General features: G+C 47.7%; 1 protein-coding gene across 1 annotated transcript in view; it reads left to right on the top strand.

Moving 5' to 3' along the window:
• Positions 1–26,179, top strand: part of LOC147679609 (2'-5'-oligoadenylate synthase 1-like) — a 183,260-nt gene that overhangs the window by 18,666 nt on the left and 138,415 nt on the right. The window contains exon 2 of the mRNA XM_086943184.1: positions 8,412–8,615. Within this exon, the coding sequence (XP_086799310.1) occupies positions 8,427–8,615 (189 nt within the window). The 5' untranslated portion in view covers positions 8,412–8,426. The remainder of the gene's footprint in view (positions 1–8,411; positions 8,616–26,179) is intronic.

Genomic DNA, 26,179 nt, shown 5'->3' on the forward strand with positions numbered 1-26,179 from the left:
GAAACCCTAAGCAGCCCTGGCAAATGATTTCAGACTAGTCCCCATACCGTGCACACCATGTGCAGTGAGTGAGCCTGACCACTACAAAGGGGGCTTTGGGAGGCTCCCCCCGGCCCCAAGTAAATTAGGAAACAATGGTGCAGTCTACAACACATTTATCATTATATCTTGAATTGTATTAGCTTTTAAAGAATAGTAAATAAAGACCTGACTATGCACAAGCATACTACAATCTTTCTGGGGTTTCTTCAATGATTCCACCACTATCACCCTCCAACAGTGTTTCTCATCTCTCCATAGCCCTTCTGTCACGTGTATTTCATTTTTTATAGCATCTCTCCTACCATTGTAGGATGTCGCAGCACTTTACATCACACACATATAGAGACAGTGAATCATATGTGTAAATCAATGTATAGAAAATGTTTCATAAGGCAAAGGAGACTATAAGGTGTAGCATTCACATGTCATTCATATTGGTAGGCATTTTTAAAGAGTGTTTGGTCTGGAGAAGCACACACTCAGGAGTCAGAACATAACTCAGTGGTTAGCATTAACTTTAACAATAAAAATGTATTTCCACCCAAATAAACCTTTTTAGCAGCATCAGGATAATGAAAGACTGGGAAAATCATAAGTCACCAACTGTACCTTGCAGTTTGCAAGCAGCTGTTTGAGGACAGTTTATAGGTCACTGTGCTAGATTACGATTGTCACTTATGAACTGCACTGTAACACAAAAATCTCTCTGACAAAAGCAGTAACCCACTGACCTATGCATATAAAATACTGTTTTATAAAATGCTTGGTACACTGTACTTTGCAGTAGGCATATTAACCCTCTGTGCTACATTAGATTAGTCAAAGATGCCACTGGACAAAACTCTTCTGCCTCTCCAGCAGGGACATTAATCACTGGTGTTATCTTGACACTTTTATTGTTCTTTGAAAACTGCTAATTAAACAAGATACTTTGCAGTGCTTTTAAAACTGCTGCCTGCGGACCCCCTGGGAATGTGTCAGAGACCCCTGGGAGTCCGTGGACCACAGTTTGGGAAACACTGAGGTAGAGGATTAGAGAAAAAAAAATGAAAAAGAAACATAAAGCAGAAAAAAAGACAAAGAAAGGGAAAGGAACTTCAAAGGTCTGATAGGAAGGAGAGACAGGCATAGGAAGACCGCACAGAAGAAAGGAGGAAAGCGCATGAGCGAGAGAAGGCAAAACACAGACCGAGGGGTGGGAGGAGCAAGCAGGGCATGATACAAAACGGGAAGAAAACACTTAAGTAACAAAAGTTATTTGGTAGGCGTGATGGAGAGCGTGATCTGAAGTGAGAGGACCAAGGAAGAGGGAAAGGAGGGAGGAAAGAAGGGAGGAGTGAACAAAGAGTCAGAAAGAGGTGGAAAAAAGGTGAGTGAAAGGAAATGATAGTGAATGAGAGTGCAGGAGGTGTACCAGGGCCACAGAGGGGAGAGAGACAGGCTGCAGGGGGCAGAGATGAGGAGAGTGAAGGGGGGGTTAAGATAGACCCCCAACACACACACACACACACACCAATGGTGCAACAACAGCATTGTGGTTTCCACACATTGTGTAACCGCACACTATATACATTTAATATTTCATTCTGACGTCTGGAGTGATCTGATGCGTGGTACCCCGGTTCTAGCCCTCCTTAGGGTGTCGATTAGGGGTGTCTTTTCACAACTGTCGTGCATGGCCAGCAGCTGACTCACAGGTTGGGAAGAGAGGGGTCCCCCTGAACCCGGTACGGGCACATTTACCCTGCCAACTGTGCCCCCCACGCTTGGTCCGGCTGAGTGGCCGCTGTCTATGTCCTGGCAGAGGTGGAAGGGAAGGGGACCCCATAATCCTGGTGCTCTGGGTGGAACGCCTTGGTCTGACTTGGGGCTAACTGGCGGCGGGGGACACTGTGAAACGATGGAGGGTCTGTGTCTCCTTGAAAGGATGTCTTCTTGAGCATGATTTCTCCCCGGAGCCCCCTCGCGCTCTCCAAGACCCCGCTTCTGTGCGCACCGTGCGCCGTGCATGTGTGTCTGCAGCTGGGGGTACTTGCACACTCACCCCTCAGTGCTAAGTGACAGACACACTGGAGCGGGGGGTGCGGGCCAAATGGTCAGGGTTTCTATGCGAGTTCACATGCCTCTTGTTTAAAAGGTCAGAGACTGATCAGAGCAGCAGATGAGGAGAAAGAACCTCCTGGTCACAGGAACTACACGGGGACGGCGCTCGAGAAAGTCATGGATGCAAAGACCTCCATCAAGCCACAGCTAATTTACGACGGCAGGATCGGATTGGGATCACAATTTGGCCCGGGCACTGACGAAAAAAGTGGCCCACATTCAAGGGGCGTGGCCCACATTCAAGGGGCGTGGCCCACAATTAAGGGGCGTGGCCCACATTCAAGGGGCGTGCCCTTTCATGAAACACCATTTGGTTACACACGTCAATGTCCTTGAATATTAGATGTAAATACATTAGGAATTTGGACAAGTATGGTAGTGTACTGTCCAGTGACCAGTTGAAAGAGGGCATCAAAGATCAGAAATTGGATTATAAATTCAAATCTGTTCCGAACAGGGGCCCAAAAATATGCTTGGCCCAGGGCCCCCAAAATCCTTAAGATGTTTGGCACAGAAATGAATTAAAGTGAGGGGATACTGTTCTTGCACAGGACACAGGGCAAATGTGACAATGGCGCCATGCTGAGCAACTAAAAAAACAGCAAGGCCCCTTTCTGTCACAAAATTATTCGAGCACTCCAGGGAAGGAGCTCCTAATAAGCAGCGACGCCCTTGCTATTACTAACCTACTCAGCCCTCCCCAGACCTTCAGCTCAGGAGCACATGAATAGCAGTAAGGCCCCTGCAATTAGTAAATTAATCAGCCCTCCCCAGCCCTCCAGGCCTCAGGGCAATATCCTGGCCGGGGAGCACAAAACACAGCTGCTGGGTCATCCATGGTAGCCAGTGGGAAGCTGAGGTGAATATGGTGCAAGTTGCAAAGATCACCTGGCTCCCACACCGAGACCCATTCTTCCTCGCCCACTATGCCCTCGGCCGTTTTTCTCTGGAGCCCGACCCGCCATCTTGTCCATTACCTCGTCTTGTACCCTTCTCCCTCGTTTCCCCCTTGACGATCCTCAAATGTTTCTTCCCTTTTCTGTTTTGCCTTTTCTCCATACCCTTGTATCCCTCCCACCCTCCCTTGGTGCTGTGACTGCATCCCACCTCCGACCCCACTTAATGGAACTCTGCCTGAGAAAATCTGCTATGTGTGTATATATATATGTATATAGAGAACTCTAATCACTAGTATATGAAGTAGACCTTTGTACTATCTACCATTCCTATGTGACTCTTAGAGTATATCCATTCGTATCCCTTCCTTAGGTATTTAGAGATAAATCTAATCACTAGTATATGCAGTAGACCTTTGTACTCTCTACCATTCCTATGTGACTCTTAGAGTATATCCTTTTGGTTCTCTTCCTTGAGTGACTTTACTACTTGTACATTTGCAATTTTTCTTTCTGTTTGTATCTCTTCCTTGTGTGACTTTACATCTTGTACATTTGCAATTTTTTCTGCTTGTATCTTTTATGTAACGCATGTAATCCTAAGTCCTTATGTTTCGCAACTGATTCTTATGTAAAGCGCTCTGACACCTTCTGGTAAAGTTTGCGCTATATAAAATCGCATTAAATTAAAAACAAACAAACAAAAAAAACTAACTCTGTTTATGTGCTGCGTAGGCCCCAGGGGAGCCGAGGTGAAAATGGCTCAAAGGCCTGAGCAACACCTGACCCCTGGGAGGCCGGTTTTTGCAAACAATCACCCCCTCCCCAGCCACCCTCAGTGTGATTGCTTTGCAGGGCAGGGGGTGAAGGAGAGGCCACAGCGGATACTCACTGCCGAGTGAAGCTGCATTCATTTCTCTGTCTCTGTCTCCGTGCCCTCTCTGGGCTGTTTTTTTCTCCCCTTTCCTAGTCCACAGAGAGCACGAAAACAGAGACCGAGAAATTAATGCAGCTTCACTGTGTGGCTGGGAAAGGGGAGAAAAAAAACGGCCCACAGAGGGCACGGAGATACCGGCCCTTCGGCCGATGCCCGAATGCCCGCATTGCCAATCCACCCCTGTACGACGGTAGATATGGAGTGAAAGCACACCTTCCCAGCATCGACCGAGCTCACAAGGTTTTTGGCCTGATTAATGCATTACAGAATTTGAGCTTCTACTCGGGCTCCTGCTTTATTTATATCATGTAAGTGCTTCCTTGTGAGGTTTAATTAATACCTCAAGCCCCCGAATTCTATATTTCCGCATTCCGCGCATAACACGAAAATGCTGACAATTTGCAAGTTCCGCGAGCGTAACGGAATTTGCCACCCACCCTTAGTTATGTTTCTGTTTACTCCCAAAGTAGGCCACTCAGCAGGCTGAAGCTGCATGCACAACCTGTTGCTGAATATGGTACCAAAGCCCGCACTCCCGGTCTCTCCAGTACACTGGGACAGGTCCTCATTGGAATGAGCTGGCTGCAGCCAGATGACAGACAGTTCCCTTAATTTTCATTAGGAACTGGAGGTAAATTTTAAAAGTCCCTTCACCTTGCTAGACTTTCTGAGGTGATGATTTTTTGCCTGCAAATCTGACATCGCTCTCGCAATGTTTCTTGAAAAAACCTCTTTGAGCGAGAATAACTTGGCCCACCAATACTGGTGACTTTGCATGTTGATAAACAAGCCCTTGTACTGTCGCACCCTACACGCTGTCTTTTTTGCACCAGGTCTTTTCTACCCACACTACTCTCTCTGCTCCTGCCATTTTTGCCCGCACACTGCCTTCTCTGCCATACTTGCGGCGGGGCCGATGCTGGCCCCACCTTTCTCAAAGGCCTTGGCACACTTTGGCGGCTGCTGTCTACAACGCTACTTTGGGGTACTTTTGTCTGGCTGCCTCGGATGGACAACGAGTGCAGGGAGGACTCGAAACTTACAAGTAGGTCTTATGATGCAGAAGGGTAAAATCCCTGGCAGAAACGCCCTGCTGCCGATGAAACGAAACCGAGAGATGGCCCATGGGAGTGTAGTGGGGACTTGGAGGAGGTGGACAGAGGAGGTGGCCCACGGCTGACTTTAACGTTCATGCCTTGCTGCTTTGTAAAGTGTTATAAGGAAGAGCGGAAATTGGGTCTTAAAGTACGAGTGACGTAGTGTCGGGAAGAAGGACTCCAGGCTCGAGCAAACTTTTTCAGCGGAAGAGAAAAATGCTATTAACACAAACCTCCCCTTTATAGTGATAGAGACCACAAACTCCAGCAGCAAGTTGGCCGGCTCTACTATGGTTTATTCTTTTTGTGGTAACATTTGTACATTCCCTGGTAGTTTGTAGGTTGTAGAGGTTCTGCATGGAGGTGAACGTACCAACAAATTAAAAGGGTCACTCAAGCCAGGGGTCTACTTACGCAGCAAACATGCAGACTTCTTCAAGTGTTTTCAAAATGTAAAAACAATTTCCTTAACACGCAGAAGCGTTTCACCTTAGTACATCAGATTGTATGAGTGTATTTAAAAGTGACGTATATAGGAACACCCCTGCCCTGCCCCTCGCATGTAAGGCAACGTCATTTTATTTATTTATTTATTTATTTAATGAAATTTTATATAGCGCAGACTTTACCCAAAGGTGTCAGAGCGCTTCACAATAGAACCAAGACCATTACATGAGGACATTTACATATTTACAAGTTACAAATACAAACGAGGAAGATGAAAAAGTAAGATAAAACAATAGATGGCAGTCACACAGAAATCAAAAACACAATAGGATTCGCATCTTTGAGGCACAGATTACATATTTACAACATAATAAGAACTGCCTAGAGGGGCATAAAAAGGGATACATTAATTCTGGAAGTGTCTTTAGAAGAGAAGAGATTTGAGGTCAGCATTGAAAGTCCGGGTAGAGGTGGTGGTGCGGAGTAGTGGAGAAAGTGAGTTCCAGATTCTGACCACATTGCCGGCGAAGGATTGAGCCATCGATCTTTCCCTTTTGAAAGTGGGGGGCTCAAGCAGTAGTTTTTTCGAATTGCGTGAAGGTGTAGAGCTTCCAGAGATTTTAGGTTTATTTACCAGGTATCGAGGGGAGGAAGTGTTCAGGGCTTTGTGGGTGATACAGGCAAGCTGGTATATTGATATTACTTCAATGGGAAGCCATAGAAGACAGAAAAGTATGGGTGTGATCTGGTCACTTCTTTTGGCCCCAATGACAAAACGAGCCACTGAGTGGAGTACGGATTTGAGAGGGAAAAGGTGAGACTTGGGGAGGCCAGCAAGTAGAGAATTGCAATAGTCCAATCTAGAGAGAACCAGAGACTGGACCAAGGTTTTTAGGTCTTGCTTCGAAAGGAGTGAACTAGTGAACTAAGGGATTAGTCGGGTTTCATGTGCATCCTTATATGGGCTAGATTCTTATTACAGATGCAGCGAAATTAGTGCTTAATTTGAGCCAGTGCTTTCCGGTGCTGAGTACCAGCACTTAATTGGTTTCCGGTGCTCAGCACCGGCACCCAATTGTCAACACCACACTTAGGGCTTTCTACCACAAGGTGGCACTGCTCGTGTAATTTAGAGATGAGCAGTATAACGTTTGTCTAGGAAAACAATGTACATTAAAAATTGCTAATACCTGCCTCCCTAGCCATTCTTTTAACTTTGGGGACCTGGAATAATCGGAACTGTCACATTTATCTGCATTAGAGATGGTTAGTAGTTGTTTTGGCAGCAATGACAAGGGTGATGGGTGGTGCAAGCTGCAGTGGCCTCCTGGTCCTAGCCCTGGAACTTATTATTTTACAAATTAAACACTGAATAGCACAGCGCACAAATCAATTTTTTGAAGGTGCTCTCATATGTGATAATGAAGGAAAAGGAGGCTGAATGATATAAAATATTTGCCCGATCACACAACTTGATTCTGCAGGGAAAATGGAAGTTGGGAATTGAGCCCAGTTTTTCTGGTTTCACATTGTGCCTTTCATTTACCTCAATGATTAATGCTTTATCATTAATCTTGCTGCTTGACGTTAGATCGTGGGTGGCAGGCCGAATCCTCTGCTCTGGCTCGAGGTTCCAAGAGGACCTGGAGCTAAGCCAGAGCCAGGCATCAGCTTTCAGTGCCTCACCCACCCCTAGTTCTGCATTTCCACACCAATCACTATCTGTTCCCTTCATCTGGATGACCTTGTTTATGCAAACCTTTGACGACTTCCCCTTCCCTCTGTTTATTTCTGGCTTTCTCGCTCACTCTGTCTCTGTTTTATTTACTGTCTCCGTGTCTCTCTAACCGTGTGTTCATAGTATCTGTCATCATGTTCAGTGACTGAGGCTGCCTGCAGCGCACGCAGTGTGCAGCTCAAAAGGGCGGCCACCTTAGTGCCATATTAGGAACATCCCCACGTCTAGTTGAGGGGACCCCTTGGAGCGCCTAAAGTCCGGCGCAGATTCCGCGTCACTTCTGGTGAATCTGAGGGTTTGGGCGAGGTATTTATACCTGCCCTCGCCCATCTAGCCATCCTTTAGGTTCCTCCTGGTCATGTCGTCTCCCTCCCTACCGCATACCCTGCATGCTGGCTGGGGTCAGTAGCCAGGGAACGAACATGTTAACTTGTTAATTTGTGTTGCAGGCGGATTCACAGGGCGATCCAGAGGCTGAATGGTACATAGGGGTACCCTCTTTAGGAACCCAATAGGGGTGCAGGAGCCAACAGCCCCAGGAGTCTTCACGGCAGGACCCTGGAAGAAAGCGATGGTGCCCCACTAGTCCTTCGGGCCATTGTAAGCCTGAGCAACCGGGGGTTGCCTGGACACGCTCTGCCCCTCAAAAGGCATGAGTAAAGGGATTGACTGGTGGTCCACGGTATTTAAGGGGGAAAATCCCTACGAAATGGTAGCATCGATTGGGTTGGCCATGGTGTAGTTGGCTCATCAGGCGGGCAGAGCAGCTTAGGTTAGTCACCACTGCCTGCACTTGGATCGCCCGTAAGTTAACCCACCACGTTGACATATATTTCTTGTATGAAATAAACCTGCAGCAAAATGTTTCCCAACTAACATGTCTTGTGTGTTTATTGTATTGATGTGCATGTTATGTTTTTCTTGTGGGGGGATGTTGCCTATATTGGCACTCTGTCTCTGTATACCTGTTTGCTGCCATTGAATTCACTGACCCTGTTTCCATGTATCCTTCACAGACACTATTTCCTTATCTCACCGGGTGTCTCTCTATCTACAACCCCCTCTGTCAGTCTCTTACTCTCTGTCTGCCCTTGCAGTGGACGTTTCAGTGAACCTGTCCCCACGATCCTCTGTTCTCTTTCTCCTGCCAGTCCTGTTAAAAGAACATGGCTGCCATTCCCGACCTCTACCAGTGCTTCGCCAATGATCTGGACAAGTACATCTTTGATCACCTTCAACCCAATGAGGCCTACCTGACACAGCTGAAAGTAGCAGTGAACATAATCTGTGACGTCCTGAAAGAAGTCATTTACCAAGGCCACCCCTCCAAGACCAAGGTGCTGAAGACAGTGAAGGTAGGTATTCACACAGGCTGGGACTGGGTCACTGGGGGTGTCAAGTGGGCAGATGTGGAAATAGGAAAAGGCACTAAGGACAGAAAAAAACAGCTTGCCCCCCAATTTTTACAATAATAATAAAGAGACAAATGGAATCAGGACCAAGGAAGAGACCATACTCGCAGTGGCGGCTGGTGAAGTTTGAGAGTCATGGGGCTGAGTTTTGGCCTTTTGGGGGGGTGAGGTATGTGGGAAGGCACGTTATGTCGTGCAGCACTGCATTTATTGGGAGTCCAATCACCATTTTCTGTGCAAATGCAATACAATTATGTTGTTTTAACTGCACCAAAGTTATGGCTCTATTCTACTGCCCATACAATGACAAGGTTCAATGTTTCTAGGTGTCATTAGGCCCCACAACATTCATATCTAAAAACGCATTCACCATTAACAAGGTGACCACCAGTTGCATAGAATCTTCTAATTTCCTTTTATGTTACAATATATGTGGAATCTTCCTGATGTTTACCTTTCCAACACTACACTGAAGTGCTTATTGAAGTGAGTTATTATAGAGCAAGTTCTGAGCAACATTAGCAATACCTTCGGATCGCAATTACTAGCTGATTTGTACAAAGTGAAACTAGAAAACATGGATAAATCAGGGCTTCCCCACATAAATTATGCGATCTTAGGCAATCATTATATCTCACTAAATCTATTTTCCTTCATTTTCAAATATGAAGGCACTTTCAATCTAATATGTGCTTTAAGCATGCCAGTTGTACAAAAAAAACATTAGGGCTGCCTTTAGGTTAAGGTCAGGGCGCAGGCGTCATATAACAACTACAGAAAAATGCACAAAGAGGTAAAAAAAACAAAGCCTTAATACAAGGAAAGATTAATAGACTCTCAATTACTAGATGATGTGTGAAACCAGAAAACTCTGGAAAAATGGGGGCTTCCTAACTTAAATTGTATGATCTTAGCACATTTTATGACACCACTACTCTTCAGAGTACCATTGTTGTACGTACGATGAAATTAATATTAAATATGTGCGCTCAGAATGCCAGTTATTCAAAAAACATTATTGATTGTACTTTTAATTAGGTGCGCGAATGCCAGCTGTACAAACAACGTTATCTGTGTCTTTGGGTCGAGTTCACTCGGTTGCTATTTATAACTGCGGAGAAATGCATTAAGAGGTAACTACCTTAAGCACACACAATTGCTTATCTAAACCTTTTCCGGGACAGATGGATCTGTAAAATAAAAACCACTCACCTCGTGATTCACAGGGTTGGGAGTCTGCAGGGCACCGCCTGGACTTTGCAAGCTAGCGACGGAGGCACAAGTCACAGACAACTGCAGTGTACACCTGCTCTACCGTCCCTCCTCGCCGCCACCGGGTCCAGGGGTCTGCTCCTGGCTGCCATCAAGTCCATCACTGTGTAGTGCCATACACATGTGACGCACCTACGATACAGTGCAGTACAAGAAGAAGACACCTGGAGTCTGCACAGTGTGTCTTCACGAATACTGATGACAAACTGCACAGACTCATAGTGCCAACACTGGCCCATACCCCAGCCCGCTCACAACAATTTACCCTAATAACAGACACCACACAATGTTTTGTTGGAGAAAGTTGTTGCAGCTTTATTTGCCTACACATTATGCCAACATGTTGGGTTATCTTATCTTACTGGCGATCCAGGGTCAGGCAGCCGCTCGCCACCTGCCCACCTGATGAGCCATAAACCCCCTGTGGTGTTAACCGCGGGGGTGTTGTCAATTGTGGTGTAAGGGCTAGCCCCTCCCCTCGGTGGACCTCCAGTCCACCCCTTACTCACACCCCTCCCCACTACGGAGGGCGGAGCATTGCAGGCAACCCCCGGTTGCTCAGGTCCACAACCGCCCGAAGGACTAACGGGGCGCCGTCACTCCTCCAGGATCCCACCGAGGATCTCCCTGGGGATAATTGGCTCCCACACCCTTACTGTGCTCTGTAGAGGGTACCCTTCTGTACCTTCCAGCGTTGGATCGCCCTGTAACTCCGCCTGCAACAAAAAGCAAAATAGTATTAGATAACTCCCCCCCCCCCCCCTGCTACTTGGCCACCGGGTTCGCGGTAGGGAGTGAAAACAGCGTCCGGGCAGCACCGCTCATCAGGGTCAAGTGGGTGGATCCGTCCACGAGGCCGACCAAGGCTCAAAGAGGGCGCCAGGCCCGCGACCCCAGGCCATATACTCTCGGCCCCGCCCTTCCCCCTCCATAAGTCACATCACTGGGGACCCTCCAGGTCCCAAACACTAGACCGCTCCCAGGGGTCTGTGCCATCCTGTGGCACTAAGGGTGGCCGCCCTCTTAGGTGGCCCCCTTCAGTGGCCTTGGGCAGCCAGGCATAGTGCCAACATCGGCCCATACCCCAGCCTGCTCACAACAATTTCAAATAATAACAGACACCACACAATGTTTTGTTGGAGAAAGTTGTTGCAGCTTTATTTGCATAAACATTATGCCAACATGTTGGGTTATCTTGTGGGTGATCCAGGGTCATGCAGCCCCTCGCCACCTGCCCACCTGATGAGCCCTAAACCCCCTGTGGTGTTAACCGCAGGGTTGTTGTCAATTTTGGGGGAAGGGCTAGCCCCTTCCCCCGGCAGACCCTCAGTCCACCCCTTACTCACGCCCCTCCCCACTACGGGGGAGGAGCGTTGCAGGCAACCCCCGGTTGCTCAGGTCCACAAGTGCCCGAAGGACTAACGGGGCGCCGTCACTCCTCCAGGATCCCACCGAGGATCTCCCAGGGGATAATTGGCTCTCGCACCCTTACTGTGCTCCTGTAGAGGGTACTTTTCTGTACCTTCCAGCGTTGGATCGCCCTGTAACTCCGCCATGGCTCTGGGTGTGGTCCCCGCGCCCCAGAGCCCCCCCACCTTCTATAGTTCTTTTATTTATAACTTGATGCTACCACCAACGCTTCCGCTAAATCAAGCCAGAAGAGGTCCATCCCCACTTAGGATAGGTGTATGCCATCTTCTTCAAAGCACCCTGTGCATTTTGCATGTAGAAACCCATGCCTGACAAAACCAAATCCTCTTTGCTCGGTGAATGTGCGCATTGCGCTGTTCACCCGCCTGCGCGAGGCCTCCATTGCCTCCCCTGACCTTGCGCCCCGCCAGGTAGGCCCGGGGTATTTTCGACCCACCATATCTCACAGATCCCCGCAAGTTGCTCAATCCGCCTAAAGTGATCCTCATCAAGTGCAGCAGGCCCCTGCGCTCCAGGTGAACCAACTCAACACCTCCTGGGTGCATTACCAATAAATTGGTTGGTGAGCTGCCAACCAGGAACCAAAGAGGGCGCTGTTACCAATGCCTCTGCCACATCTAGCAGGAATAGGTCCATCCCCACTTTGGATAAGTGTAAGCCATCATCATCAAATCACCCTGTGCATTTCGCAAGTAGCAACCCATGCCTGACAAAATCAAATCCTCTTTGCCCCGTGAATTTGCGCATTGTGCTGTTCACACGCCTGCGCGAGGTCTCCATGGCATCCCCTGAACGTGTGCCCCGCCAAAACAGCCTTGGCGTAATTTCAGACCACCATATCTCACAGGCCCCCAGCATGTTGCTTAGTTCGCACAATGTGTGAATCTTCATGTGCAGCAGGTCCCTGCGCCCTAGGTGAACCAGATCAACACGACCTAGGTGTATTACTAAGGAATCGGGAGGAGATACCCCCCCCGCCCAGTCTCTGAAGAATCTTTTTCTTCAAGCTATTCCAATGCATGTCGGATGTTCACAGCCAAATGATCCTGTTGCTGTGACCCCATGCTTCCATTATTCGCATCAGCCCACTGAGAAACCCTCGGGATTCCCGAATCTCCCGTCACCCAGACCGTTTTACCTGGTAAATAAAGATGCGGAAATCAAAATCCCCTAGCAGTTCTGGCGCTCCACAGGACTGTAAACTGTATCAGTAATGTCCCAGAACCTCTCAACTATTACAGCCAACTGTGTTCTGGAGATGTCCCCGTTAGTGCTCCATCCCCTCTATTTCAGCACTGTCAAGGCCAATCGCACCTTCCTAGGAACGGCTTATTCACGCCCCCTGCACCCAGAAAGGCCTAATTTATGCGTAGCCCATAACATTGCATATGTTCCCGACAGTGTATCAGGGTTCTGTTGAAACATAGTTTGCTTGACTGCCGAGTGCACATTGCTCCGTCCCCGATATGAGTTTTCTCTACTCCGTTTCCAGCTGTCAAGCTGCTGACATAGCCTGCCCCAACCCTGGGCGAACTAAAAGAGGCTATACTGCTCCATATAAGCAGCTGCTGTTTCTAATGAAGATCCCATACAGAACTGGTAAACTAGATGCTGTACTATATAATTTCCACCTGGTGCAGCACCCCTTGGCCCATCACATCAACTTTACAAACCCAAGAGCAAGCCTGAGCTGGCTACCCCAGGCCCATGCTGCACCGCCTTAATCGAAGGAGCTCTATCCAACGCAGCATACATCCCAACGAAAATTACACATTTGTTTCCCACAGCAGTGTTTCAAATGAAGCGAACCAGGCCTCTTTACTGCTAAAAGGATGCCCAGGGCCGAAGGCAATTGTCCCTAATGATCCTGGCGGGCCCTAGCCGCGCTTACGGAAGTCCAGACTTGACAACACCGTTGCCCCTGACCACCTGGACAGGCCCTCTCCCCTGCTGTTTGCAAACCCTATGGTGTGACACAAGTACTGACCTGAGTGTCAGACTGGCAGTGTGCAGCACTTCGGGCCCCAGCACGGAAAACAATAAGGAACAATAAGGAAATATTTACGTGACTGCAGCCTGTATTTTAAAAAAACTTCAGCAGCAACCTTTGGTTTTTTTTTGGGAGATGATGATGGAGGCAAAAGTAAAGGGGGCAGAGCTCTGATGCCCAGGACAAGAAACCATTGCTGCATACGCACCATGTAATGAGGTAATTTGAATAATGTTATTAAACTCAGTTTTGCAACATCAGAACTAAAGTGCATCAGTACAGTTTACCTAAGACTCGACCTTGAACGCTCACAAGAGGGGCTATCTTCCAAATGCTCTATTTCAGCAGCCAAGCACAGCTTTACTTCTTGAACAGCCACTTCTCCAAATGTTTTCCACAGGGAAATATCTGTTTTTACCTCTACAGTTAGCAATGTGTTCCATATTGGTGGTTCCACCGCAGAGACAGCTCTTCTGCCTCTTGTGGCTCTGCCAGATCGTATGGTGGTTGGTAGAATTACCATATAACTAAGCCTGGGTGACGAACTCTGCTCTGCCAGGGAGTTTGCAGATTTTTTCTAACTCCGCGCTCCGTTGGGAACGCGAAGTTTAGGCAACAACTCAGACTCCGCGCCGGTGTGGAGTTAACCCCTGCACCCATGTCCAAAAAAGAGTAGGAAATAAACACTTACTTGCTCTGGCGTCCCCGGGCTGCCCTCCTCCTCGCCATGGTTTCTTTTCCTCCCAGCCCACTTTCCTCATTGGTCACAAACCCTAGTTTGTACATCTTGGGTGGACTGCGCACGAGCACGCATGTGTGCATGCGCAGTCCTCACAAGACGTACAATGTAGGGGTTTGTGACCAGTGTAGATGGCAGACTGCGGGGAGGAGACCACGGCGAGGAGGAGGGCAGTCCAGACATGCCAGAGAAGGTAAGTGCTTATTTCCTACTTTTTACATTGTATTGTAGGTGGAGGGGAGTGGAACACCTCTTAGAGGCAGTCCGCCAACTCCAACCACCCTTACATATAACCTGCATGTCACAATGACACCTTGTTTCCAGCCATGGGCATTCCTCTTACAAATAGTTGTTTTTCATATCTGGTATCTCAATGATTGAGATTGAACTAAACCAAGAGTACAAATGTTGAAGGACACTACTGTGATAACTGATTGTCCAGGATTCACAACAGAGGGGCCAATTCACACAGGCATTTAAAGGTATGTAAAAGAGTAATCCTGAGGTACTCTTTTACGTACTCTTACATGTGTTCGTTAAGTAGACCTAAAACTAATACTGCAATAGCATGTAAATATTCAGAGACTATCTATTTACACGTAGAAAAGACTGACCCCTCAGTTTAGTTTTACTAATATCGACTTGGGTGTTTCAGGGCTGGTTCATTAAAGCTTGTAAGAGAATGTAGCACTACTTCCTGTACTCATGATTGTTTGGGGAATCGGCCATAGGGTCCTTGTGACTTGAGGTTGTAGGTTAAGCCTGGTCTCTAATCTCCTTCTCTGCTCCTCTAAGGTTTCTGCTTGGATGGTAGTATCAGATCTTTTCCTGTAGGCATCAGGATATTTTTCATGTACTCATGTACCACAGTTTAAAGGCAAATTATATTATTGTTTTTGACTTGACAGGTTAGGCCTCCAAAGAAAGTTGCCACTATGACAAATAAAGCAGGAAAAAAAATCATTAATGTTTTCAAAAGTAAAATTTTAACTACAAATAATGGTATGTATAAACTTTCACACCTTTCAAAAAATGCACAAATAATTAATTACCTGGAAATGTTCAATATGTCATGGAATACTTTCTCAAGCAAAATCACTACAAGTGCATTAAAAGTAGGCATGGGGCCTATAATTTATGTTGAAAGTATGGGATGTGTAGGAAGCTGGCTTTTTATGTAATAGAGCCTCGAGTGCTACGCCGGTAAAGTCAATCATACTGAAAACAAAAAGGCAGGACAGGGAGTCTTGAGAACAAGTCCAAGAGAACGCAAAAGGAGGGTTCAGGTAGTGAGACTCCTAGACCAAAGGGACACAGTCAGGAGTCGTGAACCCAAGCTGTGGGGCCCGGGTGCATAGGGGTTGACAGGCTGGCCACTTGTGTTTGAGGCTCTCACGGTTCTCGGGTCACCTGTACAGCGGGCCACTCTCATCATGGTTCTCCTGGGTCCTGAAGTCCCTCGTCGTGCTGGTCTTCTTGCACGGCGGTGGTGTCCAGGTGGGACACAAACAAGCCTTGCTTGATGCAAGTGCCCTGGTACTCAGGGAAATAGTGTGGTGGCTCCTGGAGGGAGTAGCTTCTCGAAACTTGGCAGAGACGCAGTGCAGGCCTCCTAGAGCCATGAATAATTCCTCTTGACGTGCTGCTCCCTCTGTAGGTCCGTTGGCCATCAACATACTGGACAAGTGAGGTTGAGGCCTGCTGATGCAGGAGGATGGCTCCTCCACTCCAAGGGAGATGCTAAATGGCTGGCGGAGTGCTGGACAGCCCTCCAGGTTTTGGGTGGATTTGAGGGAAGACGGCAGAGACTCTTCCCTCAATGAGTAGGTGGAATGAGTACGACACTTGCTTATAGATATACATATACCCAACACATTCAAACCCCTCAAGCGGGCAATAGGTTTAACTATTTGCCCCATATTTTGCTAAAAAGTCGGGGCAACCCCGGGCCACGAAGAGGGGCTCCTCCTGGGTTCCACACCAATCTACTCCCCGTCTCCATTGCCTCACAGTAGGCGGCTTGGCCTGACCAGATTGTTGCTATATCCCGCTTCGCCACCGCCACCACCGTTCCCAGGAAGCGCTTATCAACCCGCAATCCATCGAAGCCATCAAACACCCCCAGCATAGTGGGTCATGGGGAACCTCCCACCCAAGGGCTCATGTAAGCTCAAGTTCCACCCCCCTCCAGAGCGGCGCAAGAGCGGGACACTGCAAAACCACGTGGTAAAATTCTGCTGGAGCGTGGTTGCAGCGCATGCAGGTCGGGGAAGGTCGCATGTGGGAGCTGTACAGGCGTGCTGGGGTGAGGTATGCAGGATGGAGGTAGTAAAGCTGAACTAGACGCAACTTGGAGGAGGTTGTCAAGGTCTTGGGGGCCAATCCGCCTCCTCCGGGGGTCCAGCCACCTACGCGGGTCGTTGTTCACCAGGGAGTGGTAAATCCGTGACACTACGGTGGGGGACGGAATGTGTGTGTGGAGGGCATGCCTGAGCTGTAGGTACTTGTACAATTGGGAGGGAAGGAGGGAGTGTCGTTGTTGTAAGTCTGCAAAAGATCTGATATGGTCCCCTACCCAGACGTCTCCTAATAGCGAGGTCCCGACGAGATCCCATCGATAGAAGTCTTGGAGAGACGAGACCTCCCCCAGCCAGGCTCCGCTCCACATGGGCGTCTGTCTGGTGAGTTTCCGGTCCCACTTTACCTGGTGTAGGGCTGTGCGCCCGGCCATAAGCACCGTCCTGGTGACGGGGGGAAGAGCCTGTGGCACTGGGCTCCTGTACAAGTATGCTTGGATCTGCGTAAAGTCCATTAACGGCGGCTGGTCTGACCCAGTACGCCGGGTCAGACCAGCCGCCCGCGAACCAGTCATGGATCACGATGAGCCTTGTGGCCAGGTAGTAGAGGTGAAGATTAGTCACCCTCATGCGGCCATCGAAGGGGGGAATGCTGCAATGTGCTAGAAACATTCGCAGCCTCCCGCTTCCCCATAAAAACCGGGCGAAGACACCATCCAATTCCCGAAACCAGCTTCCTGAGTAATGAGTGGTAATATTTTGTAAGATATAGAGGTAGCGGGGGAGGACCATAATTTTAAAAAGGGCGCTACTGCCCAGTGGGTTGAGAGGGAGGGATTGCTATTTCCTGAGGTCCGCCTTGGCCCTAGCAACCAAGGGCTTAATGTCCAGGGCAGATTCGAGTTCCAGTAGGAGGGCGACCCACACACCCAAGTACTTGAATGACTCTCTGGTTCCGCCAAAAAAAGGAGGACATCATATGCGTACAGGGCTATCTTGTCAATCTGATTCAGATCCCAGGCTCAACCGCGGATAAGGGGGTCTTGACGGATGAGGGAGGCCAGGGGTTCCATCGCCAATGCGAATAAATTACACATGTTTGAGGCATGTGGGCTGCTGAATTCATATCTGTGCATAGATCGCCGCCTAGTGTTGGGTCCGGATGATTGCACATTATTGTCCTGGAAGAGTCTTCGAAGTATCACAAGATAGATGGCTCCTCCCTTGAACTACAGTGCGCATGGGCATCCTCTCCATGCTCAGATTGTTTTTTCCCGCCATTGGGTTCTGATGTACTTTCCAGCACTCCAAGTTCGGAATCAACAAAAACTTTTCAAAAGGCCAAAAGGCCTTCGGTTTGCGTCGGTATTGTTCGCTATCGGTACCAAGAACCTTCTTCGACATTAGTTTGCACTCCGGTCGTCGAATCGGGCCCTCAGGCCTTCTCGACACCACGTGGACCGACGGTCGATGGAACGGAGTCAATTCAAATACTGCCCGCAGTGCAACTCGAAGTTCCTGCACACTGATAAACATCCAGTGTGCAACAAATGCTTGTCTCCAGATCACAATGAAGACGACTGCCTTGCTTGTGCTCAGTTCCGGTCCAAAAAGACGACCGGTAATCGACGGACGGCAAGGCAAGAAATGCAGAGGTCGGCACCAGAGCCCAAGAATATCTTCGACGACGAAGAGGAATTGATTGACGCCGAAGACTCGGAGCAAGAGGGAGAGCGATTCTCCGACGACGACTCTGAATATTATATCGACGACGAAGAACAGATTGTCGATGTCGAAGAGTACGAACAAGATATCGTAGCCGTCGAAGACGACTCCGAAGACGACAATGGGCGAACCGTGAGTACACCGCCCCCTATAGACACTACGCCTATATCAGAGACTCATGTCGAGGCATTACCATCAGGCCTTCGCCAAGATCAAAATAGTAGTTCTACAGCCCCGCCATACCGCCCGGCTAAGAACATACAAAAAGAGTCTTCTGAGACATGTATTACAAGGCCGGTTACATTAAAACCGAGACTCATCGACACGACAGTCTTAGGACCGAACATCGTCGAACGAAAGGTAATAAGACCAAGGGGTGCCGACCCGAAGGCCACCGTTCCATTGACACCTTCTAAGCCAAAGGCCGTCAAATCGACCTCGAAACCAAAAGCCGTTGAATCGACCTCGAAGCCAAAGGTCGTCGAATCGACCTCGAAGCCGAAGGCCGTCGAATCGACCTCGAAGCCAAAGGCCGTTGAATCGGCCTCGAAGCCGAAGGCCGTCAAATCGGCCTCGAAGCCAAAGGCCGTCGAATCGGCCTCGAAGCCAAAGGCCGTCGAATCGGCCTCGAAGCCAAAGTGCGGCGAACCGAGCAAATCGGGTTCGACTGTCGACGAAGGCAAAAGGGCTGCACCCAAGACGGTCGTCGAACCAAAACCAAAACCGTAGTTAGACCACACCAAATCGGTCGAGCCGAAGCCCGTCGATCCAAACAGGGGCATCGAGCCGAAGACGCAGGCTCCGAAAACACCTCTAACACCTAAACAGGCTATCGAACCGACTAAACCGATCGGTCCAAAACCACTGGTGAAACCTGTAAAAGGCGTCAGACCGAAACCAATCCAAGCACCAAAAGCGGTCGAACCTGGTAAAGTCATCGAACCGGAGAAGGTAAAACCAAAGGCTACGGTACCAAGGCAAAAGACTGTGGAAGAGGAGATCATACATCCGGACCCTTCCACAGAGGATCAGTCAAAATTATATATTGACCCAAATACTGGGAAAGTGACTGTGTATAAAAGGAAAATAAGACCAGTGCCTGGTGAAGACCTTTCCAAAATCCCACTGAAAAAGAAAAGAGACTTTGCTACCTCTCCTATTCTTTTCCAACCTATCTCTCCAGCTATGCATGCTACTCCATACACACCATACTCACCTGCACACTCTGATTACAACCAAGATCAGGATCAGGATGCAGATGTGGGTTTTGGAGATATACAAAACCCATTTGAGGACCGCAACGCAGATGCATGGGGGGTGGAGGTGAGCCAGACAATGAGGGGGCTCTACCCATTACAGACCCTGCTGTATACCCAGCTAAGCCATCACCCACAGAAGACACAGTGGCTTTTAACTCTTTAATAGACAGAGCTGCAAGCTTCCATAATGTAGACATGCATTCTGATGCTATAGAGGAGGACTTTCTATTTGATACACTGGTAACATCAGAAAGAAGTGTCAAAACTCTCCCCATGTTGAAGGGCGTCTTAAAGCACGCTAATGACATCTTCAAAGACACTACTAGAGCATGTGTCATCAACCCTAGAATAGAAAAAAAGTATAGGGCGGCACCAGTAGACCCTACATACATCAGGGGACAACTGCCTCTAGACTCATTGGTGGTGTCCAACGCACGAAAGCGTGCAAATTCACAAACAACTGGAGAAGCTCCTCCTCCTGACAAAGAGTCTAAGATTTTGGAAGCATCAGGCAAAAGAGTGGCAGCTCAGGCAGCAAACTCATGGAGAATAGCCAATACACAGGCCTTACCGGCCAGATATGACAGGGCACACTGTGATTCTTTGGAAGGACTTCTACAACACTTACCCGAGCCTTACAAAGAGCAGGCAGATGAACTTGTACAAGAGGGAAAGCTCATCACCAATGCCTCCATTAAGTGTGCTCTAGACGCGGCAGATACAGCTGCCAGATCTATTAACACTAGCGTACTGCTTAGAAGGCACGCATGGCTTCGCATATCTGGATTCAAAAATGAAGTACAGGCCACAATTCTTAATTAGCCTATAAATCCAGATGTCTTGTTTGGTCCAGCAGTTGACTCAATTCTGGACAAAATGAAAAAGGACACCGAAACGGCGAAGTCCATGGGAGCCCTTCAGTCACAACAACATAGAGGCTCCTTTTGTCGCTCAAGTTATAGAGGAGGAGCGCGAGGTAACACATCGCAGCAATCCCCCACTTATAAAACAAGTACACAATCCACATACAGTAAAAACACTAACAGGGGTGGATACAGAGGAAATAATACCAAGGGCAGAGGTCGTGGAGGCAATGCCAATAGATCCTCCACTAACACCAGACAGTGACTTCTTGGCACTACCCCCAGACCATATAACACCGTTCGGGGGAAGACTACAACAATTCCTACCAGTCTGGTTAAACATCACTACTACAGACAGGTGGGTGAGGCAAATTATCCAACATGGCTATTGCCTAGAACTAACGTCAACACCACCCAACATACCACCCGTGCACCGTCCCATGTCGCAGGAACTTATAACATTACTGCAGCAAGAGGTCATCAGTATGCTACAAAAGGGGGCCATAGAACCAGTCCCACTACAACACCAAGGAACAGGAGTATACTCACTATACTTCCTCATTCCATAAAAAGGACGGTTCCCTCAGACCAATATTAGACCTCCGGCCCCTCAACCTGTACATTCTGTCAGAGCACTTTCATATGCTCACCCTCCAACAAGTCTTACCACTGCTTCGCCAGGGAGACTTCCTAGCAACTCTAGACCTCAAAGACGCATACTTTCATATACCAATACACCCTGCTCACAGAAAGTATCTAAGGTTTACTATTCTAGGACAGCACTACCAGTTCAAAGTCCTACCGTTCGGTGTAACAACAGCTCCACGAGTATTCACCAAATGCCTAGCAACAGTGGCGGCACATCTCAGGAGACAACACATTCATGTGTACCCATATCTGGACGATTGGCTAATACAAGCGCCATCAGCCCAGCAATGTGCCAGCCACATGTCAAAGACCATTTAGCTCCTGCACAGCCTAGGCTTCTCGCTAAACTACCCGAAGTCGCACCTGCAACCCTCCCACGTCCAACAGTACCTGGGAGCCACAATAGATACACTAGCAGCAAAGGCATATCCGAACGCAGCACATATAAACGGAATGCAAACGTTGATCCAAAAGTTCAGACCACAGCACTCATTACCAGCTCGAGTGTTTATGCAACTCACAGGCATGATGGGCGTGTGCATATTCATAGTCCCTCATGCCAGGTTACACATGCGTCCGCTTAAAGAGTGCCTAGCAAGGCAGTGGAACCAGGCTCAAGGGCAATTAAAGGACCTAGTGTTGGTGACCAGTCGAGCATACAACTCTCTGCATTGGTGGAATCCACAAAACCTTTGCAAAGGTCTACTGTTCCAAGAGCCTGTCCCACAAATAGTGATAACAGCGGATGCATCCCTGCTAGGCTGGGGAGCCCATGTCCTGCATTACACAGTTCAGGGACTATGGACTACACAACAGAAAAAGATGCACATGAACCTTCTAGAGTTGACGGCGGTTTTTCTAGCCCTAATAGCATTCAGAACACACTTATGCAACAAGACTGTGTTGATCCGGACGGACAACATGACAGCGATGTATTACATTCAAAAACAAGGAGGAACACACTCCCCACAGCTGTCGCATCTAGCCCAAAGCATGTGGAAGTGGGCCATTCAGAGGAACATGTTTCTCATGGCAGAACACCTCCCAGGCAAGGACAATCAGATAGCCGACCTGCTCAGCAGGCACAGCCAACAGATGCACAAATGGGAGATTCACCCCAAGGTCCTCCAACCATTCTCCCACAAATGGGGACAACCAGAGATATATCTGTTTGCCACAAGCGAAATCGCAAAATGCCAGTACTTTGCCGCCTTGTTCCCACATCCGCAATCGCAAGGCAATGCGATATGGATGAACTGGTCAGGCAAATTTGCGTACGCTTTTCCCCAGCTCCATTAATACCACTAGTAGCACGCAAGATGCGCCAACATTCACTGACGCTAATCCTAGTTGCTCCCACATGGGCAAGGCAACCATGGTACACAACGTTCCTAGAACTGTCAGTGGTGCCTCATCAAAGACTGCGACTCACACCCAGTCTTCTGACTCTGAACCCTGGCGAAATCCGACACCCAGATCCGCAACAGCTGAACCTAGCGATCTGGCTCCTGAGATCCTAGAGTTTGGATACCTGAACTTGCCTCCAGACTGCATGAATATTATCAAGGAGGCAAGAAGACCCACTTCCAGGGTATGTTATGCGTCTAAATGGAAACGCTTCGTCATTTACTGCAATAACAACGACATAAACCCATTAGATGCTTCTACACAAAACATCATTTGCTATCTCTTGCACCTACAACGTTGCAACTTAGCATACTCATCCATCAGGATACATCTAGCTGCGTTAGCAGCATATCTCCAAAACAGGCAACACCTTTCACTATTTAGAGTGCAAGCGATTAAAGCGTTTATGGAGGGACTTAAACGAGTAATTCCCCAAAGGCACCCTCCTTCGCCAGTCTGGAATCTAAGCATCGTTTTAACCAGACTTATGGGACCACCTTTTGAGCCACTACATTCATGCGAAATACAATTTCTTACTTGGAAAGTGGCTTTCCTTATTGCCATTACTTCACTTAGAAGAGTTAGTGAGCTGCAAGCCCTAACTATTCAGGAGCCATTCATTCAAATACATGCGAATAGAGTAGTTCTCAGAACAAACCCCAAATTCATGCCAAAAGTTGTATACTATTTCCATATAAATCAAACAATAGACCTGCCGGTGTTCTTTCAAAACCCACAAACAGTTGCTGAAAGGGCCTTGCATACCCTAGATATCAGACGAGCTCTGCTTTATCACATAGATAGAACTAAGGCATTTCGAAAGACAAAACAGTTGTTTGTTGCTTTCTCACCACAACACAGAGGCAACCCTATCTCTAAATCAGGGATAGCCAGATGGATTGTTAAGTGCATTCAAATATGTTACGCAAAGGCAAAACGCACCTTAACAGCTCCCCCTAGGGCGCATTCCAAACGCAAACTAGGGGCATCCATGTCTTTCCTAGGAAATATTACTTTACACGAAATTTGTAGAGCAGCCACATGGTCAACCATACATACATTTACCAAACACTACTGTGTAGATGTACATTACAAACAGCAAGCTGCTGTAGGACAGGCGTTCTCAAAACTCTTTTTCAGACTGCTGCAGCTGGGACAGGCGGCCACCGCTAGGGGAGATACTGCTATACATTCTGTGCACAGATATGAATTCAGCAGCCCACATGCCTCGAACGGAATATGCTACTTACCAGTATGCATCTGTTCTTGGCATGTAGGGCTGCTGACATTCATATCGCCCACCCACCTCCCCGGTGCCTGTCGCAGCTGTAGCATTCACTCTTTGCATGGACATCTCTTACTGTACTATACTCCCTCTCTGCCACAATGGCGAAAAACAATCTGAGCATGGAGAGGATGCCCATGCGCACTGTAGTCCAAGGGAGGAGCCACCTATCTCGTGATACTTCGAAGACTCTTCCAGGACAACAATGTAAAATCATCCGGACCCAACACTAGGTGGCGATCTATGCACAGATATGAATGTCAGCAGCCCTACATGCCAAGAACAGATGCATACTGGTAAGTAGCATATTCCTTTTTTACTTGTTTCAACACAACATCATTCTCTAGAGCACATTGCCATTCTTCTATATTCGCACACATTACTCTATCCTGCACCTGCGCAATGATGCATTCCTCTATATCTTCTTGTTCTCTCATATCCGTCTCATTATTCACAACAGATAGTCTATACAAGAAATCTGTCTTAACATTGTTCCCTCCTGCAATGTGGTTAATTGCAAAATGAAACTCTAATAATGTTGTCGTCAATCTAGCTAACCTTTATTTTAGTATCCGACAAAATATCAACCAAGGGTTTATGGTTTGTCCTTAGCCAAAATTTAATTCCCCATTAGTAAGATCTAAATTTCGCTATAGCCTATAAATAAGCTAACAACTCTTTCTCTATTACGGAGTACCTCAACTCCACCATCTTCATTCTTCTAGATACAAACCCCACTGTCACTTCTGTACCTTCAACTATCTGTGAAGGAAAAGCAACTATCTGTAAAGGAACTGCACCCATACCATAAAAGCTAGCATCCACCATCACATATGTATCTCTATCTTCAATATATGGTTGAAGTGCTGGGGCTGCCAGTATACTCTGCTTGATAAGTTGAAAATGCTCCTGACAAGTCAAAGTCCATATAAAATCTGCTCCTTTTTACAACAGACTTCTTAAACACTCAGACTTGCGAAAGTTCGAATGAATTTTGCATAAAACTCACACCAACTGATAAATGATCGTTGTTAATCTTTGTCAACTGGACGAGGAGCATTAACAATACCTTCTACAATCCTTGTTTTGGGTTTGACACCATCTTTAAAAAGAGTATGACCCAAATATTCAATCTTATTCGCGGCAAAAATACACTTGTCTTCCTTAACAGCTACACCATTATTTTGTAAAGTTACAAACACTTGCTCCTCAACCTCAGCATGCCTTTCTTGGCGAACACCCATTACAACGAGGTGCCTACTTCGCTGGGACATCACAACGCAATTTTTTCTTTGCAGGGAACTTTTACATCATAAAACACAGCAACGCAAGCCCTTGCAACGCACTGTTGTTCACATTGCATGCTTTTACGATGGTTATCACAAATAAGGGCTTATGGGACGTATGGTGACAGCCCTTATTTATCACACACAGCGGTGGCACAATGGTAAGGACACCGCGTCAGAAGAGCACACAAAGTGACACGTGAGCACACACAGACACACTAGCGCATACACACTGACACATGAACACTTACACACTGAAAGATGAACACGCTGCCAAAATGACCCTCAGATGCAAGATCCTACACACTATGATATGAGATATTATCACACACCCTGACACACAAGCATGCATACTCTAGCATAAAAGAACGCATGTTCTAATACAAGGCCACACACTCTGACACAAGGGTGTGTACCCAATGAGATGAGAGCACACACACAGTCCAGAGCACACACACACTGACATACCATACACAAACTCTGACACGAGGACGTATACCTAATGAGATGGGAACACACACAGTCCAGAGCACACACACTCTGACATATACACAAACTCTGACACGAGGATGTATACCCAATGAGATGAGACACACACAGTCCACAGCACACACACTCTGACATATACACACACTCTCACACAAGGACGTATACCCAATGAGATGAGACGCACACAGTCCAGAGCATACACACTCTGACATACCATACACGCACTCTGACACAAGAAGAGCACACATTGTCAGAAGAGTACACACAGTGACACATGATCACCTAGCCATAAGCACACGTGGACACACAATAGTATACTCACTGACGCAACAGCGTATACACACTGAAACTAGAACACACACACACACCCTGTCATAAGGACACAAAACCAAAAGCAAAATCATACACACTAGGACATAAGCCCGAACATTCTGACACACGAGCATGCATAATGCAAACCGTACTGCACACATTAACATCAACAATAAAACCTGTGTGGAAAATATAACTTGACATCGCCCTAATTTACAAAGTGCAATTCTCCTGCTGGAGTGAGTGGCAGGACAGTCTGCAAACTGAGTCTATGGAACTGCACAGAGAATGTTCCCATTGGTTCACATCAACTGGTGCTTTTAATGTACATCATTCTATACCCTCAGCTGCCTGTCACCCTGTGTGTCAAGCCCGCCCTGGTGTCAACCCGCAGTGCCCCACTGCCAGGAATAAGACTCAAAGAATTTCCGTGGTATTACCGTTATTGGGGGTGCAGAAATTCATTGAGGCAAGAACGGTATACCCGGCAGGTCAAGGCAGCGC

This window comes from Lissotriton vulgaris, chromosome 11 (assembly GCF_964263255.1).
Source record: "Lissotriton vulgaris chromosome 11, aLisVul1.2, whole genome shotgun sequence".
NCBI classification, from domain to species: Eukaryota; Metazoa; Chordata; class Amphibia; order Caudata; family Salamandridae; genus Lissotriton; species Lissotriton vulgaris.